Here is a 13,789-nt window from a genome sequence, read left to right on the forward strand (position 1 = left end):
ATCTTTCTTGAGAGAAGCTCTGGCTCCACAGAAACCACTAGAAAAACTCTAGGAGACCACAGCAGGTTTGAAATTCAGCTGCTGAATATTACCAGCAGAAGGATGAGGGACTGGGAGAGTGGCAGAAAACACCTATGTACCTTTTCATTCAGTGGATATTGGATGACAGCGTTAAACAGAAGTAATCCCATGTCATAAATACAACAAGCCCAAACAATCTGAAATAAAATAGAAGAGAAAGGAAGAAAGGGAAAGGGAAAGGGAAAAAAAAAAAAAAAAAAAAAAAAAAAAAAAAAAAAAAAAAAAAAAAGAAAAAAGGAGAGAAAAAGAAATAGTCTAAATCCTTTTAATAGTTCTTTTGCTGAGGGTATTTTTTCACCTCTTTAAAAAGATACAGTCAAAACTCTCGGACAACAGGAATGTGTGGCCAGGCTCCTGCTCAGACCAGCTGGATGTGGCACAGGCTGCAGAGTGCTGCAGCACTGGAGTGATGCAGCAGTTTCCAGCACCACGCGGAGCTGGAAAGCGCCGGTGGCCTCCGTGGGCAGCACAAGAGGAGTTCCATGCCTCACCCAGACGACTGTTTGAAAAGAGACCAAGTGGTCTGAAAACCCTCTAAAGGCTGGAGAGGCACCAGCCACTCTCCTTCTCCTCCTCAGAGTCCCATCCCGAGCAGTTCTGTACAACGAAGATGACTTCACGCTTCTCTTCTTTGTACGGTCACGTACCTAAACCCCGAACATCCGTCTGGGTCGGTCTCGTCCTCAGCCCGGGGTGGGGAGAGCGGGCAGGCCGAGCTTTGGGGGAAGGCAGAGTCATAGACCCCACCACAGGAGTTCCAGCAGCTGCAGAGCCGGGCCCGTGGCGCTGGGGGCCCTCAGTGCCGGGCTGTGCCCTCACAGCTGGGCCATGCCCTCAGCGCTGGGCCGTGCCCTCAGCGCCGGGCCGTGCCCTCACGGCTGGGCCTGGCCCTCAGCGCTGGGCCGTGCCCTCACGGCTGGGCCTGGCCCTCATGGCCGGGCCGTGCCCTCAGCGCTGGGCCGTGCCCTAACGGCTGGGCCTGGCCCTCATGGCCGGGCCGTGCCCTGAGCGCTGGGCCGTGCCCTCACGGCTGGGCCTGGCCCTCATGGCTGGGCCGTGCCCTCAGCGCTGGGCCGTGCCCTCACGGCTGGGCCTGGCCCTCATGGCTGGGCCTGGCCCTCAGCGCTGGGCCGTGCCCTGAGCGCTGGGCCGTGCCCTCAGCGCCGGGCCGTGCCCTCACCGCTGGGCCGTGCCCTCAGCGCTGGGCCTGGCCCTCATGGCTGGGCCGTGCCCTGAGCGCTGGGCCGTGCCCTCAGCGCCGGGCCGTGCCCTCAGCGCCGGGCCGTGCCCTCACCGCTGGGCCGTGCCCTCCACGGGCAGCATGGCGTGGTGCAGGCCCCGCGCGTGCTTGGCCTCCAGCTCCTGCTCCTCCGTGAAGCTGTCCGGGCTGGCCGCCCCGTCCAGAGAGCTGCCACAGCTCGAGTTGGGGGACAACATGTCCTGCAGCAGGTCTTCCTGGACTATCCCCGAGTCTTTGTTGGCTTTGCCCCTTTGGTTTCCCTCCTCCTCCTGGTCGTTGAGCAGCTTGGCCAGGAAGTTGATGTATTTCATGGCCAGGCGCAGGATCTCGTTCTTGCTGAGCTTCTTGTCGGGCGGGTGGGTGGGGATGAGCTTGCGCAGCTCTGCGAAGGCCCCGTTGACGTTCTGCTGCCTCCACCTCTCCCGGCTGTTGGTGAAAATGCGACGGACCACCTTGGTGTGGGGACCTGCAATTCCAACCACGCAGAGTTAGGAGCTGGGCTTAACAGGCCAGGCATTGCTTTGCTGAACAAGTCACCACTAACTGACTCATTTGAGTGAGGTTTAATCAGCAGGGCAGTGAAACAAGTTTCCAGCTAGGTGGAAGGTGACCCCATGAGCTGAGAAAGCCCACAAACAGAAAAAAGCCTTGAACTGAAAGTAACTTCTGTTCAACCCAGTGGAAGGGGGAAATGGAGTTTCATCTCTTTGGATGTCTCCTCAGATACCTAAATTTACCTCTTCAAGGAAGAAGGGTTAGGCCATGGTATGTGTGCAGAAGGCTGCTATAATTTTAGGGTATCTCAACTCATCAACAAGGGTAACTCAGCAGCAATGGTCCTATTAAAAGTTTATTTCACTAGATGGCTTTATTTTCTACCACAAAAATTCTCTAAAGGACACACCATTGGGAAGGGAAGAAATTAGCTCAAGCAGAGGCTTTGACAGCTCTGAGATCCGGAGTTCTTCCCTGCTGAGAGAGACCCCAAGAGTGCCACCAGCCCTCTGAATGAAATGGGGTGGTGGGATTTGTCCCATAGCAATGAGGGCCGGTAGGAAATGACCCACACTGACTCACAGTGAAGGCAGTGTCCTGCTGGAAAGGTCATCACAGGTGAGGATGGAACAGTTTCACAGCTGACCTGAGGACTGCCTGCTCTCTCTCCTCCTCATCACTGCCAAAGGGCAACAACTCTCTCTGACACTAATTGGAGAAGAGACTCCAAATTGCTAGAGGTGTCCATTTGACCTAATTACATGTAATCTCCAATTACACCTTGAAATTTTACAACCTTGAAATTTTACAGTTTCTAAGAAGGGGTGCTACATAGGATGAAGGTACAAAACACACCAATTTTCCTTTCAGCACGTCAGGGCAGGTCCTGGTGTACATGAGAAAAGCTTTGTCTCTGTGCTAGAAGAGACCCAAAAGCACATCTACTAAAAAGTACTGTTCTGCAGGAGCAGCAGTGCTGTTAATCAAGATTGCAGGTCCTGGGGTCCATGGAAACCAGCTCACATGAGGGAACACTACCATAATATGCTTTTATTATTACATCCTTCCCATCATCTCCTCCAGGAGACATCAACAATGGAAGGTCACATCAATCTCATGAAAATCTGGAAGAATGACCAGAGTAGAAACTCCCATGGGATAGGAAGCATCACATACAATGAAAATCATCACAGTGTGGGAAGCAGAGACTTGCAGGTAGCACATTGGTGAGATTTACCCCAAAGGACTGTGGAATTCCCATTTCCCCCATTTCTCCCCTGTATTCCCCACTCTGAGACCCCTGCCTAACTTCTCCTCCTGGTGGGAACAAGTCCCTGGTCTTGGTGAGCAGTGTAAGTCATGGTTCTGACATCACTCAGTGGAGCCAGCACCCCAGGGCACCTTTAAACACCTTTATTCTTTTCTAGAAAAACTCTTGGCTGCCTTGGCTGTGGCACAGGAGCCAAACTGGTGTGACTTTTTGTTAAGTACCCCAGTCAGGCTGTGCCTCAGCAAATCCCACCCTGCACAACAGGAGAAGTGGAATCCCTTGTTCCAGCTGATCAGATACCATCAGGCTCTCCTCCTTCAGGGGAAGCTGAGTCCCTTCAGGCCAGCACACCACACAGAATGCCCTGCACTGCCACACAACTCACTCCTCCTCACGGTGTGCTCAGAGCTGGGAGTCCCCTAAAACCACAAACAGCCTCTGGCACAAGCTGGGGGGTGTAGAAATGACAAACAACTCTCTGACCTCTAAGATTCCAGTGTGATACTTTAATAAAGGAAATATTCACCCCCAAAGAGCACCTACTGCCCTTTGTATGAATTAACATGCAAGAGCTCATGCAAAGGGAAGGTTTCTTGTCGCTGATGTGCACAGCCTGCTATGCCACAGGATAGGGACAGGGACCAAAGGGACCTCAGCAGCACTGCTAATTAAGCAGTGAAGCATGTGTTACATCCTATATATCCTATAATAATATGACATTTTTCACACTTTACTGCTCTTTCCAGACAAGACAAAGCAACTGGTCTTGAATCCAGAGAGAGATGGAGCTTAAGAGCTATTTACTCCCAAAAGCGTATGAGAAATAACCCCAACTGGGATACTACTTAGTAAAAAAAAAATCCCCAAGTGACTTTCAGTCTTCAAACATGTGTCTCTGTTCAGTGAAAGTTGATGACTATAAGGTATCTATTCATAAATTGGTCAGAAATCAGAAAAAAAAAAAAAAGACCTGTTCATTTTCATCCAGAGGCACCCAAATCAAGCTTCAGTATATAAAACAAATTCTGACACCACTCAAATTCTTGATTCCTGCACCAACTGAATTAAACATATCTTTTAGAAAGAGATCAGGCTTTGGCCAAAACATGTCAAGCAATGGAGGAAATTAAAATGCCCCATAGCTGTATTATAATAGAAAATCTATTTCTCATAAAAATACTTGCTTCATAATTAATTCAAGCAATCAGATGAGAATGTTTGCCTAGATTTTGTTCTAATGGATTGACTGGTGCTTTTAAAAATTGTAATTAGAAATATGAGGAAAATTAATAAAAATATGATCTTCCAAAGTTCCAGGATATACTTTTTTAGGGATACCTTTTTGCATTTTTATCTTCACATCTAGCTATTTTTATATATATTAAATGGAACAAAATTTCCATAAAATAAATAAAGACCTGCTTCTAAAACCCCACCACTTATTCTCTCACAGAAAAAATACAAAAAGTGTCTGACAAGGCTTTCCTGCCCTTCTGTGGCCCCCAAGGGCTGAGGACCCTCAAAGTGGTGCTCCTGTGTACCATGGTTGTCACCCAGCAGGTGACATTCAGGGCAATAAGCAAAGTCCTTCAGACCACACAGATGCCTCAGCATTGGGATGTACAACCCTACAAATTGTTCCTGTTTAGACAACAAAATCTGATACCCTTTCCCCATCCCAAAAAATGTTGAATCCGATCTTGGAAATTCACATGAACCAGAACCTGCAAGATTGGGCCCAATCTGTACATTTGCCTCAAACCACATGTTCAAAAACTTGGTTACAACCAAGTATTTCTGTAATCCTTAACACCTAATTTAATAGCAAGTCCAGAGCTTTAGTCAGACAGTGAGATTGGATGGACTTTTCCCCCACAACCACTAAGCCTCGGAATGAAAACCCAGACAAAAAGCCCTTCTTGTGCCAGGGCTCTAACATCCCATGTCCCATGGGGCTGAAGTCTGAAAGGACCAGGAGGGCAGACAGTGGGAAGGGAAGAACTGATTAATACAGATTATACACTGAGCCTGTCATTTCGGGATGCACTATTTTAGACTGCTGCAGGTTATGATTTGATCTCAGATTAGTTGGGTAGAAGGAAAGGGACAGCTAGCTGGAAAGGAGGAGAATTAATTGTCCAGCAATTGAAATACAGTTTTCTCTAAAGAGAAAACACATTTCAGTGACTCTCATGTGTACGGGCTATTCACTCCAGAGACAAACAGCCCAGCTTTCCACGTGCAAATTGTTCTTTCAAGTGTCCCTTGGCGTGGGCAGCATTCCGTGGGCAAATACCCCCTTGCAAACACCACACAGCCCCAGCCTGCTGCCAGGAGCAGGCAGCAGATCCTGCCCTGCCCTCTCCCCGCCTTCCATTCTCCAAAACCATCCTGCGGCTCCAACAGGGATGCCCGCACCTGGGATCTCTGCTCGAACAACAGAATGCCGCCTTCCACATCTCCTGCCCGGCTCTGTCACGGATATTTCTCCAGGGCAGACGGGAGCGGCGTATGGATGTATACCGAATTAAAGGACCCGGCACGACCCCACCGCGCCGCTGCAGACCTCAGCACAGGGTTAGCTCTTTGCCGCCAGGCAGTTTAAAGGCAGGTTATCCTTTCTGCCCAAGGCTGTGCTCTGCAGCGCGAACGCCTCCCGGCTGAAAGGGTTTATAGAGGCGACATCTCACTGCAATGGCCCCGATCTGCACTTCAACAAAGACTTACATTGAATTGTCTTATTTCGGATTTAATCTCTAAGCAATTTGCAGAATAGGAGTGTAATTAGCCACGGGCTGAACTGCATCGCTGGGTGTGGGTGAAGGCAAACTCACCGAGTATACTGCTGGGACCGCTGTAGGCTCCGCTTACCGGAGAGCCACCCTGACTCCCTGGGCATCCTGGGTTTGGGGTTTAGTCCTTTTGTTATTTGGGGGTTTAGTCCCAGAGCGTGGCATCGTGCAGGAACTTGCCCCACTGGGCAGATGGAGAACCACCCCCCCCCCCCAGACCCCCAAAAAGGCGGCGCAGAGGCGAAATTCTCTCACCGTCGGTGATCTCCATCTCGTATGGAGACGGTCTCCGCTTCACCCGGTTGCTGCCGTACATGGAGAAGGAGTCCGGTTCGCCGAAAAACCCGCTGCAAAGAAAGGCAGACGGGCCGTGAGGACACACCGACATCCCCCCGGCCCTGCCCGTGGTGGGGGCTGCGTCCGGGGCCGGCGGGAAGCGGAGCCGCTCCGTGACCTCGCAGCGAGCTCACGGCTCACGAAGCCGAGCCGAGGTCGTGCGGTGACACCACACGCGGCCAGCCGGGGACACGCAGCAAGAGACGCCAGCCCTGAGTGGGCAGGGGGATGTGAGCGGCGTGGGGAGTCCAGACTTGCGGTTTAGGGCAAAATCCCCCCGTTCCCGCTACTCTGTGCTCTCCCCATGCCGGGTCCGCAGCGCAGCTTTACCGGGAGGCGAGGCGGGTCTGTCCCAAACACCCCCCTGCCTCAGCCCTTGTCAGAGCCCCTGATGTTCCTTTCGCTAATGTGGGACTCCTTGGAGAGCCGAGAGAGCCCGGGGAGCTTGGAAGAGCTGAACCGGTTTTCGTTCGTTTATTGTCGGACCCCTTTCGCTCTGCACAGGACTTTACCCCCGCAAATATTTTTCCTTCCAGGAACGAGTTTTATCGTTTCTGTTTTGACTTCCTCCCCTTTTCCCTTTCTCTCTTTGCAAAGTTGCATGCAAAAACCTGCGATGATTAAGCGACGAGCCCCGCGCAGAGGAGGGGATGCTGCTGCTTCTGCCCACCGCGCCGGACAGCCCTGGGGGAGCTGCTCCGGGATGGGATGGGATGGGATGGGATGGGATGGGATGGGATGGGATGGGATGGGATGGGATGGGATGGGATGGGATGGGATGGGATGGGATGGGATGGGATGGGATGGGATGGGATGGGGGACACACGGACCTGTTGATGGCGGCCAGCGGCTGGCCCAGGTTGTAGAGCATGGCCCTGCCGGGGGGCTGCAGCGGGAGCGCGGGGGGGCTCAGCTGCACCATGCGGGCCTCGCAGGCGGCCTCGGCGGCGCGGCACGGCTCGGCTCCCGGCGCTCTCTGCATCGCCTCCCCCGCCGCCTCACGGCTTTTTATGTCCAGGGAGCCCCCCCGGCGCACCAGCTCGATGACGGGCACAGGGGCGGCGGGGGGCCCGGGGGAGGGCCGGCCCGCCTCCTTGGCCGCCCCGTTGAGCAGCAGCTGGGGGTCGGCCGGCGCCTCCATGCCCCCGCGGCTGCTCTCGGGCTCGCTCGTGCTCTCCGCTTCCGAGTCGTGCCGCCGGGCGGGGCGGGCATCGCGGGGGTCACTGGGGGGCGGCGGGGCGGGCGGCCTGTCCATCGTCCTGCGGAGAGAGCAGCGGTCAGGGGGCCCCGCATGGGGACCGGGGGCTGCGCCCCTCCGGGAGCTCCGACCTCGTCGGTGAGAAACGGGGCAGTTCCTGATCGCCCCAAATAATTTAGAGTTTGCTGGCGGCACAGGGGTGGGTCTGTGGGTCCACCCCGCCGAGCCGTGCGGTGCCGTGACGTCACGGGGCGCCCCGGCCCTGCGGTGACGTCAAGGAGCCTGGCGGAGCGGCGCTTTGACGTCACGCAGCTCCCCGGTCCCGCACGGTGGGGACGGGCCGGAGCCCCCGCCGCGGTCCCGGAGCCCGCGGGGATTCAATCGGCACCGTCGGGGCGGGGGAGCAGCGAGGGGCTCGGGCAGCGCCCGCAGAGCCGCCGCGGCTGCGGATACATTGTGCGGCCAAAACACGGCCGAGGCTCAGCTCACATCCCGCTTTTTTCTGGGGGCATTTCTCCCCGTTTTGGGGTCCCCGGAGGTGTTTGCTACCCTGCGGAACCAGCCCTGTCGCGGCCAGGCCCGCATGTAGCGGTCTTAGCCTTACGGGCGGCTCCTTCCCCTCGTGCGATTATTTTTTATTGTTATTTATAAGCTATCGAAATATACCTGAAGCCACTTTTTGGGGGAGAGGGGGTTAAACCAGCCCCTAACGGAGTCAATCCCCCCGCGCATTCACTACCGCAGGAAGGAGGAAGGGCCCGGCCGCGGCCGCACACGGCATTGTCCCCTTCTCCCACAGAACAAATGCTGTCGCGACAGGGCACCTCGCGACCAGCGCAGGCTGCCATATCGCGATTATTTCTATGCTTTATCTCCCACATAAACCATTGTTCGTTTTCGGATTTTTTTTTTTTTTTTGATTGATTGATTATTCTTTTCTATATAAATAAGGAGCTTTACGGAGCAGAGAGCTGCCACCCAACCTTCTCGTTCTTTTGCCTAATTTTTTATTTCGTTTCTGATAGGCTGAGTCGCGAGAAAAAAAAAAAAAAAATCAACAATTTTTTTGGGGGGGCATATCTCACTATTTCGCTGGAAAATAAAATTTAAAAAATTACAACCACCCAACCCAAAGCACAAGTTCTCTGCCCCTTCCCGCCAGTCCTCTAGAAAGAAAAATCTAATTGCCTATTCCGATATTGTATAGGAAGAGATTACTCACATGTGTCATATTTAAGTAGGGACACCGCAAGTCTCTCCTGTTTCAACAAAAGCGCTCTCAGTGTCAGGCTGAATTTACTCCTCCCACCTCAAGGTACTTACGACTTTACAGAGAGGAAGGACACCCGCATCGGGATAAAACTGCTAAATCCTGGGAGGAAGAGAAGGGGGGGAGAAAAAAAAAAAAAAAAAAAAAAAAAAAAAAAAAGGAGAGGGTGGATCTCGTGGGTCCGGATTGCCAGAGATCAGTGAAGGGAGAAAGCTGCAGGGGAGAGGGAAGGAGGGGACAGCACCCCGGGGAGGCCCCTGTGACAGGGGGCAGCGGCCACCCCCGGGTCCCCCCCCGCCGCCGCCGGGAGCCGCCGCCTCGCACACGGGGCCACAACGAGCGACGGCCATGGCCTGGCGTGGAAAAATAAATAAACGCAGAAAAAAAAAAAAAAAAAAAAAGGCGTGAAAAAAAGCGCCCTATATTTGGGGCGAATTGGGCGGTTTTTTGGACACATTGCAAGCCCGGTCTTCCCGGGAGGAAATCACAGACGGGGCCGGACACGGGGTTGTTTTTCTCCCGATGGGCTCGCACGAAGCGGCGACGGCGGCGGCGTTTCTCCCACGTCTGGCTGGAAAATTTAATTCCTAAAGGGGCAAATTAAATTCCTCAAGGGGCCGGTTACGGGCCGAGGAACCGCGACAGCGGCACCGGGCCGGCGGCGGAGCCAGCCCGCTCCCCGCCGCCCAGCGACAGGAAAGTGAGGCCGGTTCACCCCGCCAAAGAAATCACCAAAAATTAGGTTTTTCCCTTCGTAAAAAAAAAAAAAAATCCCGATGGTGTCTGTTCTCGTATTTGTTAAAAAACGAAATACGCAAAACCGCAAAGATATCAGCAGAATTTTGCCTTGAATCGGGGTGGTTTCGTTTAGAAAAAATGGAGGGGGGGCATTAAATCCCCGCCCGCTGGTTTCTGCTCCGCAAAATCCTTTTGTTTTCCAGCAGCCGATCGGCAGGAAATTTCCAAGGCAAAAGCGCACCTTTCCCGCCGGCCCTTTGTAGGGAAACGGCCCCAAAGCGGAGGGGCGGCGGGGAGCGGGATATCGGGGACCCCTCTCGGGGAGAGGCGCTCCGGTCCTGGCTGCCGGCCGGGCCGTGCCCTGGTGTTTGTCCCCGGGGGAGCGGGGCCGGCGGGCGCTTCGCCCCCTGCGCCCCACAGCCCGTCCCAGCCGCAGCCCGAGGGTCCGGGGCCGTGGGGGTGCCGCACCCCACGATTTCAAAGGGGAAGGTGTATTCTCCTCCTCACCGACCCCGCATCAAAGAATAAAAAAGATTAAAACCCAACCGCGGAAAAGATTTTGTGTTTCTTCCCGTCTCTCATGTGGGGCAGAAGCCCCCCAAAGCTCGCTCGGTTCCCTCCGGAGCCCCCCAAAACCACATCCCGCCGTCCCCAGCGCCCAGACTTCTGCAGAGCCGGTTCCTCTTTACTCACCATTTGCTTTTCATTGGGAAAAGTGAGTGGAGCCATTTTGTGGCCTACGCATCGCGGCTATATTTGTAGTAAGTGTTGGGTGGCTTCAGCTGGGTAGGCTCTAATTCCACATCACGTCCAGTTTCCTATTTAGTATGGAGAGCGGAACACTACTGCAATGTGGCCGAGAGAGATAAAACCCCAGCAGTGGCCCGCCTGCCCTGATAAGCTTCTAAACCCATTATTTATGAAATGATTCATTATTATTTGGCAATTTTATCGAAGGAAAGCGGAAAATTATTGCAGGGATATGCATAGGAATAACTCCGGAATGCATGCCTTCTAGCTTTTTATGTGTGTGTGCTTAGATGCTCTTAAAAAGACACTAAAAAAAAAAAAAAAAAAAAAAAAAAGTAATAAAAAATTGTACCGTGGCTGCTTGCATCTGAATAGCGATTCTTTATTTTAGTCCTCTTGGAGGTTATTATGCCCTGTTTTTTTTTTCTTTTTTCTTTTTTTTTTTCTTTTTTTCTTTTTTTCTTTTTTTTTCTTTTTTTTTTAATTTTTATTATTATTAAATATGGAACACCTACTCCGTTCTTAATTAAATTTAATGAGCCAAAATAAATTGTTGGAGATGTTGAGAGAGGGGGAAAGGGTGTGGGCTGCTTTGGGACAAGAGGAGGTAAATAAAGCACATTGAAAGGAGATATTTTGGAGAAAAGCGGCCCCATCCCCAGCCTTCCTCCCTCCACACTGTGTATTTTTGCTGAAGGGCTAAATTGGGGCGAGCTCCCCGTCTCGTCTCCCATTCTGGGCTGAGAGGAGGCCGAGCATCCCTGCCGAGCTGGGGGATGCTGGAGACTGTGAACGGTGCCGGCTCGAGTAATTTGGGATGTGAGCGGCGGACCCTGGAGGAGAGGAGCTTGGGGAAGGGACTAAAGGGCCCTGACTCGCTCCGTAGCAGTGCGGGGCAGCCAGCGGGGCTGGAGCTCGGCACCGGCTGCGCGCCCCGTCGGGGCAGGGGTTCAGCCAGGCCGGGCGGACCGGGACCTCCGGCCCGATCAGAGCCCCCTGCCCCCGGATCAGCTCATGGATCCCCGGCCGGATCAGAGCCCCCTGCCCCCGGATCAGCTCATGGATCCCCGGCCGGATCAGAGCCCCCTGCCCCCGGATCAGCTCATGGATCCCCGGCCGGATCAGAGCCCCCTGCCCCCGGGGCAGGTCATGGATCCCCGGCCGGATCAGAGCCCCCTGCCCCCGGGGCAGGTCATGGATCCCCGGCCCGATCAGAGCCCCCTGCCCCGGGGCAGCTCATGGATCCCCGGCCGGATCAGAGCCCCCTGTCCCCGGGACAGCTCATGGATCCCCGGCCCGATCAGAGCCCCCTGCCCCGGTGCAGCTCATGGATCCCCGGTCCGATCGGAACCGCCTGTCCCCGGGACAGCTCATGGATCCCCGGTCCGATCGGAACCGCCTGTCCCCGGGACAGCTCATGGATCCCCGGTCCGATCGGAACCGCCTGTCCCCGGGACAGCTCATGGATCCCCGGTCCGATCGGAACCGCCTGCCCCCGGGACAGCTCATGGATCCCCGGTCCGATCGGAACCGCCTGCCCCCGGGACAGCTCATGGATCCCCGGTCCGATCGGAACCGCCTGCCCCCGGGACAGCTCATGGATCCCCGGTCCGATCGGAACCGCCTGCCCCTGGGGCAGCTCATGGATCCCCGGTCCGATCAGAGCCCCCTGTCCCCGGGGCAGCTCGTGGGGACGGCAGCGGGCGGTGCGGGGATCACGGCGCCCTGCACGGGGATCGTAAAGAGACGGGACGCGTGAAACCCTCCCCGAAATGCCAGAGGATCCTGGCATGGAGAAGGGCAGGCAGGAGTGGCTGGAGGGTCCCAGATCCGCTACTCCGGACACCCACGGGTAGCGCGGCCCTAAAGGCAGCGGTGGGGAGCGGGTTTGGGCAGCTCGGGGATCGGGAACCCGAAAATCAACGAAATCACCGTCGGCGCGGGGCGGGAGGGAAGGGGCCCGGGCTGAGCCCCTCCCGGGACAGCCCCGGTTCCCTCTGCGGGGCTGGGGCCGGGCGGACAAGCGGCGGCGAGGCCCGGCCGCACCTGCCGAGAGCGGGGGACAAGCGGCGGGGCCGGGGTGCGGGGTCGCTATTGTCTCCCAGCACCTGCGCGCCCTCCCGCAGGGGGAAATGCCGGAGCTGTTATTCTTCCTTTCACTCCTTCCCGCTCTGTTCGCGGCCGTGGGAGAGGTTTCCCCCAGCGGCAGGAGCCCGCACGATGCCGGCAGCGTGCGTGGGGCGGCGGGGCAGGACGGTCACGACGCGCCGGAGAGCCCGCCGTGCCTCCCGCCAGGAAACACGACCATGTTCGAGCCGGCTCCTCTCCCCAACAGGAAGCGTTAAAGATAGAACAGCCGGGGCTGGGCGGCGGAGATTAGGAAGCCGAGCATCTTCTGAGCACGGAGGGCTGCTGCAGGGCCATTCCCCCCGTGCCGGTGCCCGCTGCCGTGGGAGCCGGGGCCGTGCTCATCCCACCTCCCGCCCGCATTTTTACTTCACTGAAGAGGGATCAAAGCCTTCAGTCAGGGCAGGGAGCACCAAAATGATCCAAAGTAAAGTGGTCAGTGATGCTCTGAGCAGGCCCAGCACCTTTTCAGCTAGCACTATAAATATCTACCCTTAATTGTAATAAAGAAAGCTAGAAACAACAGAAGAAAAAAACCAAAAAAGCCTCCCCAGTCAATCAATAAAGTCTTAATATTGCCCCATTACCCATGTCAGCACCTGACAAGCCAGCTCTAGAGTTTGGGCCTCAATGCTCAGTTAACAAAGCCAGACCTGGCTTTACATGTGTTGTTTTTTTTTTTTTAACCTCAGATTGCAGTACATGCTTCAGGGGAAAAAAATCCAGACATCTTAAAATTACTCAGCACCACACTATGAAAGGAAAATGCTGCTTAAAGGGAAGGGTGTTTTTTATTGTTTTGGTCCAGTAAATCAACATTTTGCTTGCTTGGAGGTTGCTGTCCAGGATTACATACTTTGTGTAACTTATTATAACACCACACCCTTGTCCTGAGCTGTGCACAAGTAGTTTGGCTTTTGTTTTCAAATTGTTTCTAGCCCTTAAGCATTTGAATAAAGTCTTTAAAATATTAACCAATACAACTGTCATCTTCCTGTGTTTCCAGACATTTTACAATAGGAAACAAAGAACAAAACCCTACAACAATAGCTCAGAGGTATGAATTGCCTCATTCATCTCACTGGAATGTTCAAAAACATTAACTATTTTTTGACTGATTCAGCAGAAAATGTGCTGGCAGATTATAAGCTTATGCCTGATCCAGGGGAGATTCAGGGACGGAGAATGGTTTTATTTTTCAGCACAGCAAAGTAGCACCTTTCCTGAAAGGAAGCAAATATCCTTGTTGATGGAAGTGTCTGCGTGAGAGGAGAAATTCTGGCTTAGAAGGAGCTGCTGCCTTCCTCTCTCTGTAAAACAGCACATGGTTTATCTCAGCCCAATTCTGTAATAAATTAATTAGCTATGAGTGCCCACTCAAACATACCAAGAACTAATATTGCAGCCCTTAGGATTTAACTGAAAAGGCCAGGATTTCAGTGTGGGGAGTTTTAATCTCTGGTTTAACACTCAGAACAGGAAAGGCAAGGTC

At 54.2% G+C, this 13,789-nt stretch overlaps 1 protein-coding gene across 2 annotated transcripts; it reads right to left on the bottom strand.

Moving 5' to 3' along the window:
- Positions 1–1,192: 1,192 nt before the first annotated feature.
- On the bottom strand, positions 1,193–10,367 carry TAL1 (TAL bHLH transcription factor 1, erythroid differentiation factor). 2 transcript variants are annotated; one of them, XM_056497327.1, is made up of 5 exons: positions 10,114–10,367; positions 8,635–8,784; positions 7,045–7,473; positions 6,134–6,225; positions 1,193–1,787 (listed from the first exon to the last, which is right to left on the bottom strand). In XM_056497327.1, coding segments are annotated over exons 2-5 (939 nt in total). In that variant the 5' UTR covers positions 8,637–8,784; positions 10,114–10,367; the 3' UTR covers positions 1,193–1,371. The 2 variants fall into 2 exon arrangements, with proteins under 2 accessions (XP_056353302.1, XP_056353301.1); XM_056497326.1 differs by lacking the exon at positions 8,635–8,784.
- Between the last annotated feature and the right edge of the window lie 3,422 nt (positions 10,368–13,789).

Source organism: Oenanthe melanoleuca, chromosome 8 (genome assembly GCF_029582105.1).
Source record: "Oenanthe melanoleuca isolate GR-GAL-2019-014 chromosome 8, OMel1.0, whole genome shotgun sequence".
Taxonomy (NCBI): domain Eukaryota; kingdom Metazoa; phylum Chordata; class Aves; order Passeriformes; family Muscicapidae; genus Oenanthe; species Oenanthe melanoleuca.